At 35.3% G+C, this 20,431-nt stretch overlaps 1 protein-coding gene and 1 non-coding gene across 8 annotated transcripts in view; one reads left to right on the forward strand and one right to left on the reverse strand.

The window, feature by feature from the left end:
• Positions 1-20,431, reverse strand: part of RAD54B (RAD54 homolog B) — an 85,081-nt gene that overhangs the window by 59,515 nt on the left and 5,135 nt on the right. For all 7 annotated transcript variants that reach the window (XM_016156066.2, XM_016156071.2, XM_016156099.2 and 4 more), the window contains 2 exons: positions 19,220-19,380; positions 10,326-10,494 (listed from right to left, as the gene is read on the reverse strand). In XM_016156066.2, coding sequence (XP_016011552.2) covers positions 10,326-10,494; positions 19,220-19,354 — 304 coding nt within the window. In that variant the 5' untranslated portion in view covers positions 19,355-19,380. The remainder of the gene's footprint in view (positions 1-10,325; positions 10,495-19,219; positions 19,381-20,431) is intronic.
• Positions 13,201-13,319, forward strand: LOC118612091. The gene has a single exon (XR_004954789.1). It is a non-coding gene; the product is annotated as a 5S ribosomal RNA (ribosomal RNA).

Here is a 20,431-nt window from a genome sequence, read left to right on the forward strand (position 1 = left end):
ACAATTCTACTCGATTCTGACACTATCAACCTGGAGATAGTGCCCCCACTCCATTTTAGATGTCAATCACAAGTCCAGACTGTCACCTCTTTCTGACCAATTAGCTATACATCAGAGGTTCCCACAAAACCCTCACCCTCGGGTTTAATTTGCTAGAGTAGTTCCACAGAACTCAGGAAAACAGTTTACTTATTGTTTACTAGCTTGTTCTAAAAGGCCATGATATAGAGATACGATAAAGGATACAGACATTCAGATGGAAGAGATACATAGGGCGAGGTATGAGGGAAGGGACACATAGTTTCTATGCCCTCTCTGGATCTGCCGCTAAGAACTACTACATGTTCACCAACCCAAGAGCTCTCCAAAACCATACTTCTGATATTTGTATGAAGGCTTCACATCACAAAGGCATGATTGAAAATGAACGCCATTTACAATCCCTCTCCCCTCTCTAGAGAATGGGGATGGGGTTAAAAATTCTAAGCTTCTAACCACGGCTTGGTCTTTTTGACGACTACCGCTCATCCAGGAACCCACGAAGAGTCACTTCATTAGAATAAAAGACATTCCTATCACCCAGGAATTCCAAGGATTTAAAACTGTGTGAAAAACCAGCGTTAAAGACCAAATATTAGAACAAAATGAACAGACTCTCAGTCAAGATAGCAGAGTATGAAAATGATGTCTTCACCTACTCCTATGATCACATCAAAATTACAACTAAATTACAGAACAATCACTCTTGAGAACAACCCAAGGTCCAGCTGAACACAAGTCCTATAAATAAGGACATAAAAAAGAAGCCATGTCAAGACTGGTAGGACAGGCAGAGAAGTGAAACAGGCTAATGACATACCATGCATGTGTGGCTGTTAATAATGGGGAGAGGTATCTCACCTATGGCAGCCCGCCCTGAGGAGAGGTCCCAGCCCCACAGGAGGTTCCCCAGCTCGGAGCATAAGTGATATGAACAGCTGGCTGTGGAAATTAGTAGGAGTAGCCTACAGGTGAGACAAAAGGCTACTATTGACCCAGGCAATCTCTTAAAGGGCCCAATCAGACTCACTCACCCACACTCTTCCTACACTCCAGCAAAGGAAGGAACAGCAGCTCAAAAACCACCAGGGACATACAGGAAGTAAGTGAATTTTCTGGTTTCATGGTAAGGGCTGGAGGGGCAGCAATCTTCAGGACAGAAATGCTGGGAGGCGTCATTGTTCCTTCGTTGAGACTTCTGCCCGCACAGCTGGTAGGTAGAGTCAGAAATGCTAACAGGTATATCACTGCTTTGTTGAAACCTTCCCTTACAAAGTGATAGGCACAGGTGGGAACCAACTCTAAGTCTCCATCAACCTGGCTAATACCACTAGCCCCAGCCTGGTGATTCCCCACCATAGCCAATTCACACCCTGGCCCAAACCTCTTCCAGCAGCAGCTCTCACAAGCAGCCCATACTGCAAACTTTTCTAATGTTTATCAAAGGTCTACAAACCCCAAACAAGCAGTGGCTTTCCTCAGCATGTCCTATATACCCCTTACTAAGCAGCCCCAAGATTGGCACAAGTGGCAACCACCCTCAATTTGCAGCATAGCCTCTTGCAAGTGCCTCCAAGCTCAGCACAAGCAGCAACCAACCATAGATCACTCTAGAACTCCTATGAGGTGGCCCTGGGCCAGATAAAAGCATCAACTAATGTTGACCTGCACCAGAGCTCTTCCCAAGAGGGCCCAAAACCAATATACCTGATGGCCAACTTCAGAACACACACACAAAAAAACCACCCAGTTAGGTCCATAAACAACATAACTAAAGTGTGAACACATTAGGCACCACTGCCCCACTATAGTGACTCCTATTCCATGGGATCAGCTGCTGTTCAACAGCTCATCGGATGCAGACCCTGCCAGTCCTAATAGCCAATAAGCCAGAGAGTCAATCCCACCCACTGAGGTGCCAAAAGCAATCAAGAATCAACTACAATAGGAAAGCGCACACAACCCATACAAGGGACACATCTGGAGCACCAGGCTCAGATGACCAGGGAAACTGTGCCACTGGACCCCACATGACACTTACTATATAAGGCCACCTACAGAAGCCTACCTCAAGAAACAAGAAAAATCTCAAACTATCTAACCCTACACCTAAAGAAACTCAAAATAGAAATACGAAGCCCAAAGTGAGGTAAAGAATGGAAATAATAAAGATCAGCAGAAATAAACAAAATAGAATCTAAAAAAAATACAGAAATCAATGAAACCAAGGGCTAGTTCTTTGAAAAGGAAAACAAAACTGATAAGCCTTTAACCAAACTCATCAAGAAAAAAAGACCCATATAAATAAAATCAGAAATGAATGGTAAGTGACAACTGACACCACAGAAATACAAAGGATTATATAAGAAAATACTACGGATAATTATATGCCAACAAACTGGAAAACCTGGAAGAAATGGAAAAATTCCTAGAAACACAATCTTCCAAGACTGAATCAGGAAGAAACAGTAAATATGAACAGACCAATAAGTACTAACAAAATCAAATCAGTAATCAAAACACTCCCAATGTTAAGGGTGGAAAATTTTCAAATGGCTAACTTCTGCTTCCATTGTTTAATGTTAAGGATGTAGTGATCCTGTGCAAAGATATGCTAATGTTAAGGGTGTAGTTATTCTATGCAAAGATATGCTAATGTTAACTTCTGCTACTGTAAACCTGCTTGCTTGTTTAATGTAATTATAGGCTTTATAAGCTACCTCCTCTGAAAGCTTGGGGCTGATTCTCTAGTGGGTAGAGTCAGTCGCCCTCCGGCTAATAAAGGCTCATAACTAATCCCAATTCGCTCCGTGGGTCTTAAATTTTATCGCACCACAACACCAACGGTCCTGGATCAGATGGCTTCACACGTGAATTTTACCAAATAGTCAAAGAAGAATTAACATCTATTCTTCTCAAACTATTCCAAAAAATTGAAGAGGAGGGCTCCCAAGCTCATTTTATGAGGCAAGCATTATCCTGATCTCAAAAGAGGCAAAGATATTACAAAAAATGAAAATTATTGGCCAATATATCTGAGGAACATAGATGTAAAAATCCTCAACAAAATATTAGCAAACCAAATTCAGCAATACATTGAAGAGTTTACACCCCGATCAAGTGTAAGATGCAAGGTTGGTTCAAGATCTGCAAATCAATTAACATGATATACCACATAAAACAATGGGGAAAAGTCATATCATATCATTAGATGCAGAAAAACATTTGACAAAAACCCAGAGTCCATTTATAAATAATAATAAAAAAAATGACAGCAAAGTGGTAAGAGAGAACATACCTCAACATAATTAAGGCTATAAATGACAAACCCAGAGCTACTACCATACTCAATGGTGAAAAGCTAAAAGTTATTTTCTTTAAGATCAAGGCACGGATGTTCACTTGCACCACTTTTATTCAACATAGTATTGGAAATCCTAGACATAGCAATCAGACAATAGACAATAATAAATGCATCCAGTTGGAAAGGAAAAAGTAAAACCATCATTATTTACAGATGGCATGATACTATATAGAGAGAATCCTAAAGAGTCCACCAAAAACTGTTGGAATTGATAAATGAATTCTGTAAAGTAACAAGACACAAAATTAATAAAAGATTTTGCATAGCAAAGAAAATCATTAACAAAACAAAAAGACAACCTACTCAATGGAAGAATTTATTTACCAATGAAATGTCCAATAAGGAGTGAATAACCAAAATATATAAATAACTCATACAACTTAATACCAAAAGAACAAAGTTTATACAGCAGTAGTTTTTTAGCCTTGGGGGAGGAATGACAAGAGTTACAGGCTCATTTGAGAAACTCCTTAGGGAAATGCATGTAGAGTGTGCCCTGGCTCCTGGGGGGTGGGAGTGGGCGGAGAATGAGATTAGTTTGAATAATTCTGTGGAAGGCAGGGAACTGAAGCCTGCTACCCAAGAACAAGCAGAAACTGCACCTGATCCATTTAATAAGGAGGGTTTTTTTTAGCTAGGCGACCATATCCTCAGGAACAGAGTGGGGAGGGGAACTTGCAGTTACGCCATTCAAGACCATCCTCATTTCCCCAGGTATAAAGGCAGCACATAATACTGAGCCTTAATTTTAGGTCTTACACCACACCCTCCCCTATAAACAGACACACACACAGACACAGACACACACACACACTACCATTTAGAATCCATGTTAATTAAAAACCACTGCAAGACAACAGAATGGTGGTGGAGGGAGGGCAAAGAGGAGAAAGGGGATCAAAAATATGGTGACAAAAAGAGACTACACTTTGGGTGGTGAGCACACAACAGAGTATACAAATGTTAACAGATGTTACCTAAATAAATTTAATTTAAAAAACCACTACTCATTATGTTTATCATCTGATTGTTGCCTTTTCCCATGATTGTCCAATCTTAGAAAAAAGGCAAAGCAATACCCTATCCTCAGGAGAGAATTTGGTAGCTCAGTCTCTTAAAAATGGTCCTTCATAATACCTAAGTAGTTTCAAACATGCTTCAATATGATTTGGAGGGATGCATAAGGGAGGGTCAATATTCAAATGACCGGGATCCTTTTTTACTGTACTGATTACAGGATAAAGCTGAATAAATTTATTCACTTCTGGCCAAGGAAAGAATTCAAAAGAATAGTCCCAGGATGTACGTTGCCTCAAAAGCCCCTCAAAAATCCTGAGAACTAAAGGCAAATTACTTAGGGAAGAATTATATTCACTGGTGTTTTATAAAAAAAGTAGACTTACACCTATCATGGTTTCCCTCTTAGCAGACTGGGCTCCTGACATTTTCCAATAATCTAGACTGGAAAACAACTCTACATATCCCCAAAACTAAGACATCTACTTATGCCCTGATTCAACTCATCATAAAAGAACATTAAAAAAACAAAGGATAGCCTCCTGAATTCTTAATATACTTTTCTATGGGGAAAAAAGTGGGAGTGGGGGAGTGGAGTGAGTTTAAGTATTCAGTATCTGATTCCTCACAGTTATAGTTATATAAGGAATTAAGAGTCAGTATTAGAAAAAAAAAATTCACCCATCAATTGATCACAAATTTAAAAAAGTAGTTGCATTCAAATATCCTTTAAGACTTAACTACAATATCAAAGTCTTTTTTAACACCACATACAATAAAAATCAACTGCAAAATGAAATTGCAAATTTTGCAAAAAGTTGACATCATGGGTACTTAAAAAGAGATTGATTTAAATATCAAAAGATTTGGGGCCCTTGGGAAAAGTCAAGAAATACACAAATATTTTGCAAAAATAATCTTTTTATGATGGTGCTAAGTCAATAGTCATACATAAACCAAAAATTTTTAAAAAGCCTTAATCATAATCCTTGTGAGAAAAATCTACATATTGTTCCAATAACCATTTCCATAAGGATATAAAATCTCGCACTCCCTTATTCACAAAAATATTAGCCATTAATTTTGGTCCCTTTTTGGTAGATTGGTGAAATGAATAAATAAGTAAATATATTTAGGATAATGATAACCAATATTTTCATCATCAAAGAAGGGGTTGCAACTATGGAAAGAATAAAACTAGACGATCCTGTGGCATGGAATTTGAATAGGAATATTAGTACAAACTCGTGGTTTTTAATAAAGATAGATAAGGATATAGAGAAGTATATATATTTCCTAGCATTGATCACAAGAAGGGTTAAAAGCAATAACACTACAGTATCAGTGAGCATACCTAGGACCCAGATCCTGGTTTTTAAATATCATTCCCCATTAAAAGGGAATCAAAGCCCTTGGCTTATTTTAAGAACTGGGATAAGGAAGATCTTATTGTACCAGAAAGTGCAAACGTGCTCAAAGACTAATGGGGATGGTCAAAAGAACACAGAAGTCCTTGTAAGGGACTCCCATTGGTCAAACTTGAGGCAATCTGCACACTGCAATAAATGACAATAATAGGTTATAATCCATTAAATAACATAGAAACTTATGAACCTGTAAAAATTAACAAATAAGTGTAGATGAGGGAAGCTCTTGTTTACAGCAGAATGCCAACTAATAAATACAGATGAAATTAGAATATCACCATTTGGCAACAATAGTCACTAGAATCACATTTAGGTAATAAGAATCAATGAAAGCTAAAACTACTGGGTGAAAGTCTGATTAAAAATAAGATAATTACATAGTTTCAAAGTATCTCCCCATAAATACTTAATAAGTACAAAGGCAAAAATAATAATTTTATAGTGAAGAAACCCAGCAGATACCAATTTTACCAAGTAAATGTAAGTAATCAAACTTATCACCAATAAAAGGCTATATTGACATCATGTGCTCCTGATGATATACTAAAAATTATTTCTGTGATATTCCTGCCAAAAATGTATAGCCTGAATCTACTCATACGGAAACAAAAGACAAACTCAAACTAAGGAATAATCTATAAATGACTGACCTGTACTCTTTAAGAATATTAAAATTCTGTACAAAAGACAAGACTAGGAAATTGTTCCAGATTAAAGGAGACTAAAGACTAAAGGGACATGAGAGCTAAATACAAGCCGTAATCATGGACTAGCAAGAAAATATGTTCATTTATTCAGTTTTTAAATCTATTTTTGCCATAAAGAACATCATTGGGAAAAGTTGAACAGGATCTGTGATCAGATTATAGCACTGTATTAGAGTCAATTTCCTGACCTTGATTATTCTACTTTTGTACTTTATTATATAGAAGACTGCCCTGGTTTAGGAAATACATACAGCAGAATTTAGAATGATGGGACATCATGTCAGCGACTTATTCTCAACTTGTTCTTTAAAAATCACACACACAGATATAGAAAAATTTGTCAAAGTTCTTTGTACAATTCTTAAATTTTCTTGTAAATTTGAAACAATCTCAAAATATAACATTAAAAAGTCTTTAAAAAGCACAACAAAATAATATTTTTTTAAAGAATTAAATGGTCAAATTTCAAAAGTACAAGTACAAGCATACCTTGGAGATATCGCAGGTTCGGTTCCAGACCACTTAATAAAATGAAGTGAGTGTCACAATAAAATGAGTCACACAAATTTTTTGGTTTCCCACTGTATATAAAAGTTATGTTTACACTATACTGTAGTCTATTAAGTGTGCAATAGCACTATGTTTAAAAAAATAATATACATACCTTAATTTTAAAATACTTTATTGCTAAAAAATGTTAGCCATCATTCGGACCTTCATACCTGCCCAGTAAGGAATTTCTGATCAGATCACCCTGTGAGGTTATTTTCCATAGAACCCTTTTTTTTATCCACACAATAAAATGCCTATATATACTCACATATAGATTAATCATCACAATAAATGATACATTGTTCATAAATTGCTGGTGGGAGTATAAACTTGTACTAACTTCTGTAGAGAGCAATAGATTATTATCCATCAAAATAATAAATGCACATACCTTGAGACCAGCATCCCACTCCAAGGTATTTATCCTATAGATATAGTCTCATATATGTTTACAATATACAGATATACTACAGCTCTGTTTATAATAACAAAAGATGCCAAGCAACATAAATATCCATCAATAAGGCCTGGTTAAATACCTTGGGCAAATCCATACAATAGAGTATTATGTTACTCTTAAATATAAAGAGGTAGTTCTAAACCTACCAACAAGATTTTGAAATATACCATTAAGTAAAAGTACAATGTATAGAACTGTGCAGCTAGTGAATGCTCATTTGTATGGAGAAAATATATACATATAAATGTTTTCAAATGTATAGAATATCTCAAAGATACCCTAAAAACTTGTAACCGGTTTACCTGTGAGAAAGGAAGCTAGATGGCAGATAAGGGAAGGAGGACTTTTTACTATACTCTTCATGACTTCCGAATTTTATGCCATGCGCATTCATTACCTAGTTTTTTAAAAAGGTCATAAGGAAGTATATATTGTATGATTCTATTCATATGAAATATCCAGAACAGGCAAAATCATAGAAACAAAACGCCAGTTAATGGTTACCAGGCCTAGGAAGAGAGTGAGGAATGGGAAGTTGACTGCTTAGTTGGTCTAGGGTTTCCTTTTAGTGTGATGAAAATGTTCTGGAACTAGACAGTGGTAATGGTTACCCAACACTATAAACATGCTAAATGCCACTGAACTGTACACTTTAAAATGGTTAAATGATTTTTATGTTATATTTTATCACAATAAAAAATTCAAACATATTTATAAATTAAATATAAAACAAATAAAATTCAAAAATCACATTACTTTATTATGATAGTCATATTTTACTGAAATTAAACTGCTAATCACAATATAAATTTGGTACCAACAGATCTGGCACAGGTTCTTTGTTTTGTGTTCAACAAGCCTGTTCTCTAATAGGGCATATGATGGCTCAATTCTTTGGCCAACCTTATTTGAATATACAAACCTTCATTTGGTAGGAGTATACCACTTACACATTCTGTCTACCCCTGTTCTTATTTGCAGACATGAAACCTTGTAATAATACGCAATTATAAGGTCACATCCAAAAGATCTAGCATATGCTTACATACTTTTACTCGTATCATTTAAAATAAAATACAAATGAGATAAAATGTTAACAACTATTGAATTGGGGATAATAAATTATTCTCTTCTCTAGATGTAGGAAATTTTCAAAATAAAAAGGTGATGGGGGAAATGAGAATATATTTTAAGTGGAACATATAGGCTTGGACCTTACTTTAAGGTGGATTAGATCTAGGGTTGAAAGGATAGATATATAGGTCTTTCATCACCATACTTTTCTATAAACATCCCTCTCCAGCAAGCACCAGAGAAAGTGGCGCAGGTCTTACGATGCTCTTTTCCCCAGTTAACTTCTCTCTCTGAATGAAAGGCAGGAGGGTATTAGGAGGTTGGCACAAGTTTCCCAGTTCAGGGAATGTACTAAATCAGAGAAGGATTAAGGGATCAAGGATTGAGTAAATTTACCCCCTCTTCAATTTATCTTAACTCTTAACTCTCTTCTTATATTTACCAGGAAAGGGAATGAAAAACTACAGTGGGATATAAATAATGCCAAAAATCAGTAAGATGGAATATATTATACTGTAGAGTCTAAATATCTTTCTCTGAAGAGATTAGCTACTGTGATAGAAAATGATAGGTATACATGGATCATTATCTGCCCCAGGCTTGACAGGAAAGAAAGCCTGGAAAAATAGGATATTCACCTAACGAAGATTGAAGGAAGAAAAGAAGGAGGGAGGTAAGGTGGAAAGAAATAAGGAGAGAGCAAATCAGGGAACCAGGGCAGCAGCTAAACCACTATGCCCAGAGCTGTAACTAGGGATCTCCCTAAATTGGAATCATCTCCAAAAGTCCTTCCCAACTTTGTCTCCACACTAGTTATTGCTTTTAAAAAAGTATGAAGAACACGAATGGCACTAAGAATCCTGGCCAGTTGGGAAAAAAGAAATGCTTTTCTCCCCAACAAGAAATGAACCCAATGATAGGTAAAATTAACTAATCATCACAAAGCTCAAGAACTTTGTTTAAAAGGGTTAAGCGCTTAAGGCACTTTGTTGATTTGCATCCCTATCTTAAGGATGGCAGTTACTCTTCTATACACCAGCAGATGGGGCTCTCTCTCTGAATTTATTAAATCAAAAATAAATAAAATGTAATTTGGAAAAATGTAATCTTAATGTTGCCTTTCACAAGGCCAAATAAACATCTGTGAACAATCCTAATTATTTTTTAATTACCTGAAAAATACTAATCTATTACAGATACAAAAAGAACCATAATCATTATTTTAATTCAATTCAACAAAGGGGGGAGGGAACATTTGTTAAATGCTTCATTTTTCTGCAATTACATACCTTCATAATTCAAATCTAACTAATTTAAAGTTACTTCTTTGACTATAATGAATTAACAATTTACTCATTTCAGTTCACCTGTCCAATTTTAGTACTCTTAACTTTTTTTTAGAATTTTTTTTTCAAATCTTTGAACACATTTTGATACTTGAAGAAAAGGCCATATTTAACCAATAAGTTTTCAATGAACAGTCTTAGACATAAACCTATTATAAAGCATAAGATTTGAATTAGTTATTAATCCAATCTTTAAAGATATGACAATAAAAAAATATAAATTGCCAACAATCTAGTGGTAATATATTAATAACTTTCAAATATAACATATTCATTCTTATAAATAATCGATTTAAGTAATACTGTAATAAAACTAGTCAATAGAAAGTACAGTCGTGCCTGTATGATGTAGATCTAATGTTGCCATTGCAGGTGCTTCAAAACAGTATTTTTCCTTGTAATTATCACCATGATTAATTTCTCCACCACTTTCTTCAGCAGACAGAAGATTTAAACTGCATGTTCTGGGATTAGTTTGTGACTGGAGTAAAGTATCATTTGCAGCAACCTAAAAGAATAAAGTAGGTATTTTATGCAAAAATTCAATCTAATTTTCCATATTTTTACATAATAGATTCCTAATGAAAAATATGAGCTACCAGTTTCTATATATCCAAAGAGAACAGATATTTTTAAATAAATTTAAAATCCAATTTTTATTGTTTCCAAGTAGTTTTAATTGTCATAAAAGTTGAAAGACATAACAGAATGAAAATCACGCTTGAATGTATTATAAAAATATCAAAAGAGCTTTGAAAAGTCATAACATGCCATTCTCTTAGTCTATGTCTTTTTCTTGCTAAATTTCTCAATATTAAAATGAACACTTAAAAATTGTTAATTTTTTATAGTAATGTCACCATGTTTTTTTTTTTGAGTCTATATTTTAAAGACAAATACTAAAATATTTACAAATGAAAAGATATTACTGGGATTTGCATCAAAATAATGAGTGGGAAGGAGCTGGGGAACGAATCTGAGAGGTAAAAAGAAACACTGGTCATGAATTGACAGCTGTTGAAGCCAGGTAACACATATATGGGGATTCTTTATATGCCATATTCTCTATTTTTATATATGTATTAGTTTCCTGTTGCTGCTGTAACAAATTACCACAAACTTAATGACTTAAAACAATACGAATTTATTGTTTTATAATTCCATAAATTAGAACTCTGACTTGGGTCTCACTGGGCTAAAAATCAAGTTATCAGGAGGGCTATATACTTTTCTGAAGGCTCTAAAGGATAATACATTTTCTTGTCTTTTCATACCTTTAAAAGCCATCTACATTTTTTGGCTTGTGTCCCCTTTACTCATTTCAAAGTCAGCTATGTTGCATCTCTCTGACCCTGCTTCCATAATCACATCTCTTTCTCTAACCCTCTCTTTTGTCTCCCTTTTCTACTTTTAAGGATGTTTATGATTGTATTAGGACCACCCAGACCATCCAGGATAACCTCCCCAACTCAAGGTCCTTAAAATTAATCACTTAAAGTTCTTTTTGGCATTTGAAGTAACATATTCACAGATTCCAAGGATTAGGACATAAGACATTTTTAGAGGGCCTTTTTTCCTGCCTATCACAGCATATTTAATTTTTTTTTTAAATAATTCACAACAGACTCAGCCGTCATACCTCTATAAATATTTATTAAAATAAGTTTCAGAGACATTAAAAAAATCTATCTGATAAGATTTTAAAGTTAAGTCATAATAATAAACTAATGAAGCTCATAAATTTTATTTTTGCCACATTTTTTATATACTTTCAAAGTTATAGAAAGGTTTCAAAAATAATATAATAAAGTCCAATATACCCTTTACCTAGATTCACCATATGACTATGTTTTGTTACATTTATTTTCCCTCTCTCCCTGCCTCCCTCCATCCCTGTGTGTGTGTGTATGTGTGTGTGTATATGTGTGTGTGTGTTTGTATGTGTGTGTGTACACATTTAACATTAATCTGGAGGCATTGTGCTCCTTTCCCTCTAAATACTTCAGTGTGTTTCCAAAGAGTAAAGACACCCTCTTCCATATGCACAGTAAAATTATCAAAATCAAGAATTTAACACTGGTGTAATACTATTATCTAACCTATTGTCCAATGTTCAAATGCGGTCACTAATCACTATAATGTTTTTTATAATTTTTTTCCCTGAGCCAGGATCCAATCCCAGGTTACATATTACATTGAGTCATCATGTTTCCTTAGTCTCCTTTAATCTGGAACAGTTCCTCAACCTTTATTTATTTGCCTTTTGTGACTTTGATGCTTTTGAAGAGTACAGGCCAATTATTTTGTAGAATGTTCCTTGATTTGGATTATCTGATATTTCCTATGATTAGTTTCGGGTTATGCATTTTGAACAGGAATATCACAGTTCATCACTTCAGGAAGTACATAAATGTGGATTTATTACTGGAGGTATTCATTTGATTAAGGTGGTGTTTGCCAAGTCAAAGTTAGTATTTTCCCTTTGTAATTTTTTAACATATGTTGTTAGATGCTTGAGTCTATTCAAATATCCTTTTTTCTGATTTAACATTCACCCACTAGTTTTAGCATCCATTGAACACAATCATTGCTTCTACTTTGATTTAGCACTCCATTCTAAGAGCTTACTCATCTCTTTTATTTGCTTAGTATTTATTTAGACTCCTATATTATTCAATGGGTTATTAGCCATTAGTATATTTATTTTGCTGCTCAATTTGTTCCAGATTTTGTATTTATCAAACCAATCAAGCAGAAAAACCCTGAAGTCACGAATACACTTTCTTAGCATAAATTAATTTAATCTAATTAAAATTTTGTTCTTAAAATATTTTAAGAACAAAAACTTAAAAGAATAGACAAAGTAAGGGGAAAGCAGAGCTGACTGCTAAGCCTAATACTCTCAGGTTTCTCATGTTCTCTTGCTTAAAATAGCTGTATAATTTCAAAAATGCCTATTTCATTCATCTTAAAAAGTAAAATAACTACTTAGTTTCTTGATATAAAGAAAAGAATAAATCAATGTTTTAAGTCTGAAATTAGTTCTTAGAAACTATATCAGAAAATAAACCTCAAGACAAGGGTGTCAAGATGACATAGTGGAGGGAAGAACAGTCTTTTCAACAAATGGTTCTGGAACAACTAGATATCCACATGGACTCCTACCTCACACCACACATGAAAACTAACTCAAAATGGGTCATAGGGTGTAGGTGTCTACAGCCATGCCACCCTGAATAAGCCCGATCCCATCTGATCTCGGAAGCTAAGCAGGGTGGGGCCTGGTTAGTACTTGGATGGGAGACCACCTAGGAAGACCAGGTGCCGCAGGCGTAAAAAAAAAGGGGGGGGGGTCATAGGGTGAAAGATAAGATCTAAAACTATATAACTTAGAAGAAAATATAGGAGTAAATCTCCATGACTTCCTTATATATAATACCAAAATCACAAGTTCCAACACCAAAAAATTAAATAAATTGGACTATATCAAAACTAAAAAGTCAAAACCCCAAATGAGATACTGCATGGCTATAAACAAAAAAGATAATAATACTTGACCCATTGTATGGCTATAATCAAAAATATAATAATAAGTTGATAAGAATGTAGAGGACTGAAACCCTCATACATTGATAGTGGGAATAAAAATGGTGCAGCCACTTTGGAAGTGTCTGGCAGTTTATCAGAAGGTTAAACAGTTATATGATCCAGCAATTCTGCTCCTAGGAGTGCATTCAAGAGAAATGAAAACATGTCCACAAAAAAAATCTGTACACAAATGTTCATAAGCATTATTCATAATACCTCATAAATTAAAAAGTGAAAACACAAACAACTGATGAATGGATAAATAAAATAAGATATATTGATACAATGCTATATTATTCAGTGTGGTAGACAGAATAATGCCTCCCAACAATGTCCACATCCTAATCCCCAGAACCTATGAATATGTTAGGGACTTCGCAAATATAACCAAGATTAAGGAACTTGAGATAGAGAGATTGTCCTGGATTATCCAGGTAGGCCCAGTCTAATCAAAGGAGTTCCAGTTTCAGAGAACCAGAGGTAATAACAAGAAGACTGAAACTGCCATTGTGGTTTTAAAAATAGAAGGTAGGTCATGAGCTAAGGAATGCAGGTGGCCTTTAGAACTTAGAAAAAACAAAAGAAACATTACTTTCTAAAACCACCAGAAATGAATGCAACTCTTGATTTTAGCCCAGTGAGATCTGTATTGGACTTCTGACCAGCAGAACTATAAGATAATAGATTTATGCTATTTTAAGCCACTAAATTTGTAGTAATCTGTGATAGCAGCAAGAGGAAACTAATAAATTCAGCAATAAATAAAATGAATTATTGATATACACTACAACATGGATGAGCCTTGAAAACACTAAGATAACTGGAAAAAAAAAACAGTCACAAAAGATCATATGCTGTATGATTCCAATTATATGGAATGTCTGTAAAAGGCAAATCTATAGAAACAGAAAGTAGATTAGTGGTGCCAAGAGCTGGGAGAGTTGGAGGAAAATGGGGAATAACTGCTGCTGTGTATAAAGTTTCTTTTGCGAGTGATGAAAATGGTCTAAAATTGATTTTGGTGATCACTGCAGAACTCTGTGAATACACTAAAGACCACCGAATTTCAGTAGATAGATTGTATGGTATGTAAATTGTGTTTAAATAAAGCTGCTTTAGAAAAAACTTACTTAAAATGTAAAAATATGTTTTTGCCACATACTGTTACCAAAATTCTAAAGAAATGTAGGGTAAAACATATGCAGATCAAAAAAAGCAAAGTTAAAAATTACATTTTTTTCCATCTACTATAGGCCATGCTATCCTGAACAAGCCCAATCCCATCTGATCTCGGAAGCTAAGCAGGGTTGGGCCTGGTTAGTACTTGGAAGACTAAGTGCCGTAGGTGTAAAAAAATAAGAGATTGTAAACTGACAAGGTCCTTGCAATCTGTGAGGTCAACCAAGGGTTGCCTCACCTTAAAAGAAAAAAAATTAGATGTTTTCAGCAACAAAAAAGCAAATAACTATTAAAAACCTGTAAGGGCTTGAACGGATAGTTCAAGAAGATATACAGATGGCCAATAAGCACATGAAAAAAATGTTCAGTATCACTAGTCATTAGGAAAACACAAATCAAAACCACAGTGAAATCTCACTTGATAGCAACTAGAACCACTGTATTTTTTTTACCTCAAATAATTTTAAATCAAAAACAACAAGGGTTAGAAAAAAATACGTAGATGATAGAGGCTCCATTCATTCCTTTGGCAACCAAATTAAAGTTGTGACAAATATGGAGCAAACAGCAAGGAAAATCACCTGGGATCGAGATGAACAAGCCATACAATTAGGAAGAGAAATAAGAATCACCCTGCAATAACAGAAGGTAGGACAAGGCAAGGATGTAAGGCTGCCCAGTCCCAAGCAGCTGAGTGGGACAGATGCCATAGCAGCAGGAGTTGGCAGCTGCAGAAACCTCTTACAGGGGCCGTGTCAGCAAGTGGACTTTCACACTGTCGGACTTGCCTGCTCTAAGCACGAGCACTGGTTGGCTGCGCAGGGGGCACCAGAGATTTATAGGAGGACAGAGGTGTCAAAATGAGTGCCGAGAGGAGACTCGCTCTGTACAGAAGTGCTGGCAATATCCATTATTCCTCTGTTGAGCCCTCTCCCCTCCCAATGCATGGACTCAGTACCACCATAGCGAAGACATCATCAAACTTGATAACAGAGGTTGTTCTGCCCAGAGGATTCCCTAAAACCTCGCTTCCCCCAACTCTCAGCCCTACCCAAGCCACATCCAGGTGAGTCCTCACTTAGTCAGGTGCCCCTTGCTGAGCAGTGCCTAGACTCACACTGGACCAGCTGACCTCGGTTTCTGGTGTGCCCTTTTGAGGCAACTATAAGTACAGCATCTGTGGATTGCTTGCTGAATCCTAACAGATAAACCCCAAAGGGGCACACACTGGGGCTAAACTTGACCTGCAGCTGAACCTCTCTCAGGACTGTGCTGCTGGACATCTACCATATAAAGCCATACTAATAAGACTGGGAGACTTAGGGGCTTTGCTTACTATGTAGAAACAGACAAAGAAAAGCAGCCAAATGGGAAGACAAAGCAGCAGAAACCATATGAGAGAACAGAACAGAGATCCAGGAATAATGGAGTCAAGCAATCTAACAGATGCAGAGTTCAAAACAGTGGTTATAAAGATGCTTAATGGACTTAGTGTAAAAGTGGAAAATTCTCCAGTAAGCTAGTCCCAAGGACAAGACAGGCATCAGCTCCCAAGAGAAAAAAACAACATTGCCTCCGGAGGGGGAAATAACAAAACTGTCTACCAGGTCCCACTTGCTACAAGATTTAGGAGCACCCAGAAACAATATATCTTTGTATTAGACGCTAACAGCCAACTCCTGCTTTTGTAATCTGCTTGCTTGCTTGATCAAGGCCAACCATGACGTAGTTTCGGGCTTTATAAGCTGCCTCCTCCAGAAGCTCGGGCTGACTCTCTAGTAGGGAGAGTCAGTCGCTCAGCCGGCTAATGAAGGCTGACTCTCTAGTGGGGAGGGTCAGTTGCCGGCCGCCTAATAAAGGCTCATAATTAATCTCAATTGGCCCCATGGGTCTTAGATTTGAATGCACCACAACATTAAGGGAAGTGTAGATGAACTCAGTGAGAACTTTAACAAAGAGATAAAAAACATAAAAATGAAAATGGAAATTATAAAAGGGAACCAGTCAGAAATGAAGAACACATTATCTGAAATGAGAAGTATATTAAATGGAATAAACGGAGTGAATAAAGAGGATCAAATGACCTATATAGAGGATGGGAAAGCCAAGGACACGCAATCAGAATGGCAAGTAAAAAGAAGCCAAGACTATAATAATAATTTAAGGAGCCTATTGGACACTATTAAATGTAAAAATATCCATGTCATAGAGGTACTGAAAAAAAAAACTATACGTTGAAGAGCTATTTGAAAAAATGATGGAAAACCTCCCTAACCAGGTGAAGGAAATAGACATGCAACCCCAGGAAGCTCAGAGAGTCCCAAAAACCAGGAACCCAAAGAGGCCCACACCAAGACACTTCATAATTAAAACACCAAAGGTTAAATATAAAGAGAGAATCTTAAAAGCAGCAAGAGAAAAGCAGATAGTAACCTACAAGGGAGCACCTATAAGACTGGCAGATGATTTCTTAAAAGAAACTATGAAGGATAGAAGGGCCTGGCACAAAATATTCGATGTGATGAAAACCCAGGATCTACAACCAAGAAACTTTATCCAGCAAAGCTATCATTTAGAGTTGAAGGATAAAGACCTTCCCAGACAAAAATAAGCTAAAGGAATCTATCAACACCAATACAGTATTACAAGAAATATTGGAGAGACTTAAGAAAAAACATCTATCAAAAACATGAATAAAGAATGGTAATAACTACATTCTTATCAACAAGTCCCTCAAATGGAAAAGAATTATGTGTTCCGACCCAAAGATACAGTGGCTGAATTGATAAGAAAACAAGACCCCTACGTATGCTATCTACAAGAAACTCACTGCAGATTAAAAGACACATACAGACTAAAAGGGGATGGAAAAAGATATTGCCTTGATGGACCTAGAGGGTATTGCGCTAAATGAAATGAGTTGGATAGAGAAAGTCAAATATTGCATGATTTCATGTATATGTGGAATCTGAAGAACAAAAACAGCAGAAGCAACAAAAGCGGAAATAAACTAATGAGGGATACTAGATGGGAGGGAAGTTGCAGGGAACAAAAAAAAAGGCGAAGGGATTAAGAGGTACAAAAGGATAGTTGCAGAATAGACATGGAGATGTAGAGTGTAGCATGGGGAAGCCCGTTAATAATGTAATAAGTATGTAAGGAGGAAATGGGGCAATAGATTTAGCGGGGTGATCACTTTGCGAGTTATGTGGATCTCTGATAATTATGCTATACAACTGAATCTGGTATATTATTGTGTGCCAACTACAATTGAAAAAAACTCATTGAATTATACAATGTAAATACAAGCAACTAATTGTCTATTTCAATAAAGACGAGAAAACAGAAAATAACAAGTGTTGCTGAAGTTGTGGAGAAACTGGAACCCTCATACATTGCTGGTGGAAACGTAAAATGGTGCAGCAGCTGTGGAAAACAATTTGGTAGTTCTTCAAAAAGTAAACATATCATTACCACATGACCGAGCAATTCCACTTGTGAGAACTGAAAACAAGGACCCAAGCAGAAACTTCTATACCAATGTTTGTAGCAGCATTATTCACAATAGGCAAATAGTGGAAACAACCCATGTTGCAAGTTACATAAATAAATGAAGGGATAAACAAAATATGGTATTTACATACAAATGAATATTATTCAACCACACAAAGTAACTAAATTCTGATACATATTATGACATAGATGAACCTTGAAAACATTATGTTAAATGAAATAAGCCAGACACAAAAGGGCAAATATTTAATAATTCCACTTATAGGAGGTACCTAGTCAAATTCATAGAGATGAGGCAGAATAGTGATTACCAAAGGATGGGAAGAGAGGAGAATAGGGAATTATTACTTAAATAGTTTTAGAATTTAGAACAGTTAATGGAATTTCTGTCTGGGGTAATGAAAAAGTTTTAAAAAAAGATTGTGGTGACTGGTGCACAACAGTGTGAATGTGATTAATGCCACTTACTTGCACATTTAAAAATAGTAAAATGGCAAATTTTGTTATATATATTTTACCACAATAAAAAAAAAGAGAATATAAAATTAGGAGACTTGAATTTCCATAACATGTATGAACCTGAGAACTGTAGAGTAGCAGAGGTATAGACTGCCATTTTATATACTTTCTATGTACCTTTCTTTATACCTTCTATATACCTAAGACCGAAACAATCCTTTCTCTTAGTACTAAAGAATATATATTAAGACTGACTCAAGCATTTACGTTTTATAAGTAAAATGAAAGAAAATGTCCAGGATATTGATATAAGTCACTATTTATATGTTTTTCTTTAAAAACGTACTCATTATAGCTAAGGTTTTGGGAAGACTCAGAACAGCTAAAAATTCCATAGGCAGTTATGTATTGTTAACTCTAAATGGCATTTTTTTAAAGGGTATTTTTTAAATACATCCTTCTCTATATTATATATCCTTTACTTATTTTTTTACCTCAAATAACTCTATATCTGGATTCAGCTTTGTAATCTCTTCATTCGAACTTAGATTACTTCTTCCTGGTGGTATAAATTTTGGTTTTTTCAAGTGTTTCCCCTGCAACTGACTTGGTGCTGCTGATCGCCTCATATTTAGCAGCGGTAACCTGAAAAATACTGAAAACAAAAATCATCCATAAGTCTGATCAGAATCATCTCCAAATACAAAAATAGATCATCATTACAATCATGAAAGCTTTAAAAATATAAGAGAATAAGCTTGTAAAAGCTTTAAAAATTTTAATAGCTGATAAGATTGTATTTTCCATAACATAAAGCTTGTGAAAAGAAATTAAGATATACATTGAATGGTGCAAACTTGAGCGTATGTCAATTTTGATAATGCTACAGATTAGATATGATGATATTCCTTTAATGGAATTCAAATAGTAGTTTCAAAATCAAAGGAAACATAATTATCCCCATACATATAGCAAGTAGACTGCTTTTTTTCTATTCCACTAATCCATAAACTGCATGAGGGTGGCAATTATGCTTGTTTTCTTCACCACTCTATAAGCAGTATCAACCACTATGCCAGATATGTAACAATTACTAATAAATATTTTTGAATGAATGAATGAAACCCTGGCAATTCAAAAGACAAATTTATGATTCATTTTATTTTTACTATTCTATTTCCTTTCGATACAGTGGAATTTTTTAAATATATAAACCAAGAGACTAAAACCAGGTTTCCTAACCTTTGCTCGATATTATTTCCACTAGGACTGGACAGGGGAATAAAGAAGGAAGAATATCATATACATCATGCTTCCACAACAGATAGTAGCAAGCACTCCAATTCAAAGTTATTTCACAAAACACTACACAAGATAAGCCACCAACAAGGATGTACATGGCTATCAAAATTATTTGTTTAACCCAGAAGTTCCACTTCTAGATTTACCCTAAGGAATTATCAAAGACATATTCAAAATATTATGTATAAAGATAATCATGCTAGCATTACATGTAGTGAGGAGGAAAAATTTTAATGTCCACAGTACAGTACTAGATAAATAAATTGTTACACCTACATGGTAGAATACACTCTCTTCACATGCCACTAAAACTATGAGTTAGTACTGCAGTTTCCCAAGCAAGCCATGTTCCCTTTTCCTCTAGGCTTTTGAACAAACTTTCCCCAACACAGTTTTGGGAATGC

Source organism: Rousettus aegyptiacus, unplaced genomic scaffold, assembly GCF_014176215.1.
Source record: "Rousettus aegyptiacus isolate mRouAeg1 unplaced genomic scaffold, mRouAeg1.p scaffold_m13_p_15, whole genome shotgun sequence".
Lineage (NCBI taxonomy): Eukaryota > Metazoa > Chordata > Mammalia > Chiroptera > Pteropodidae > Rousettus > Rousettus aegyptiacus.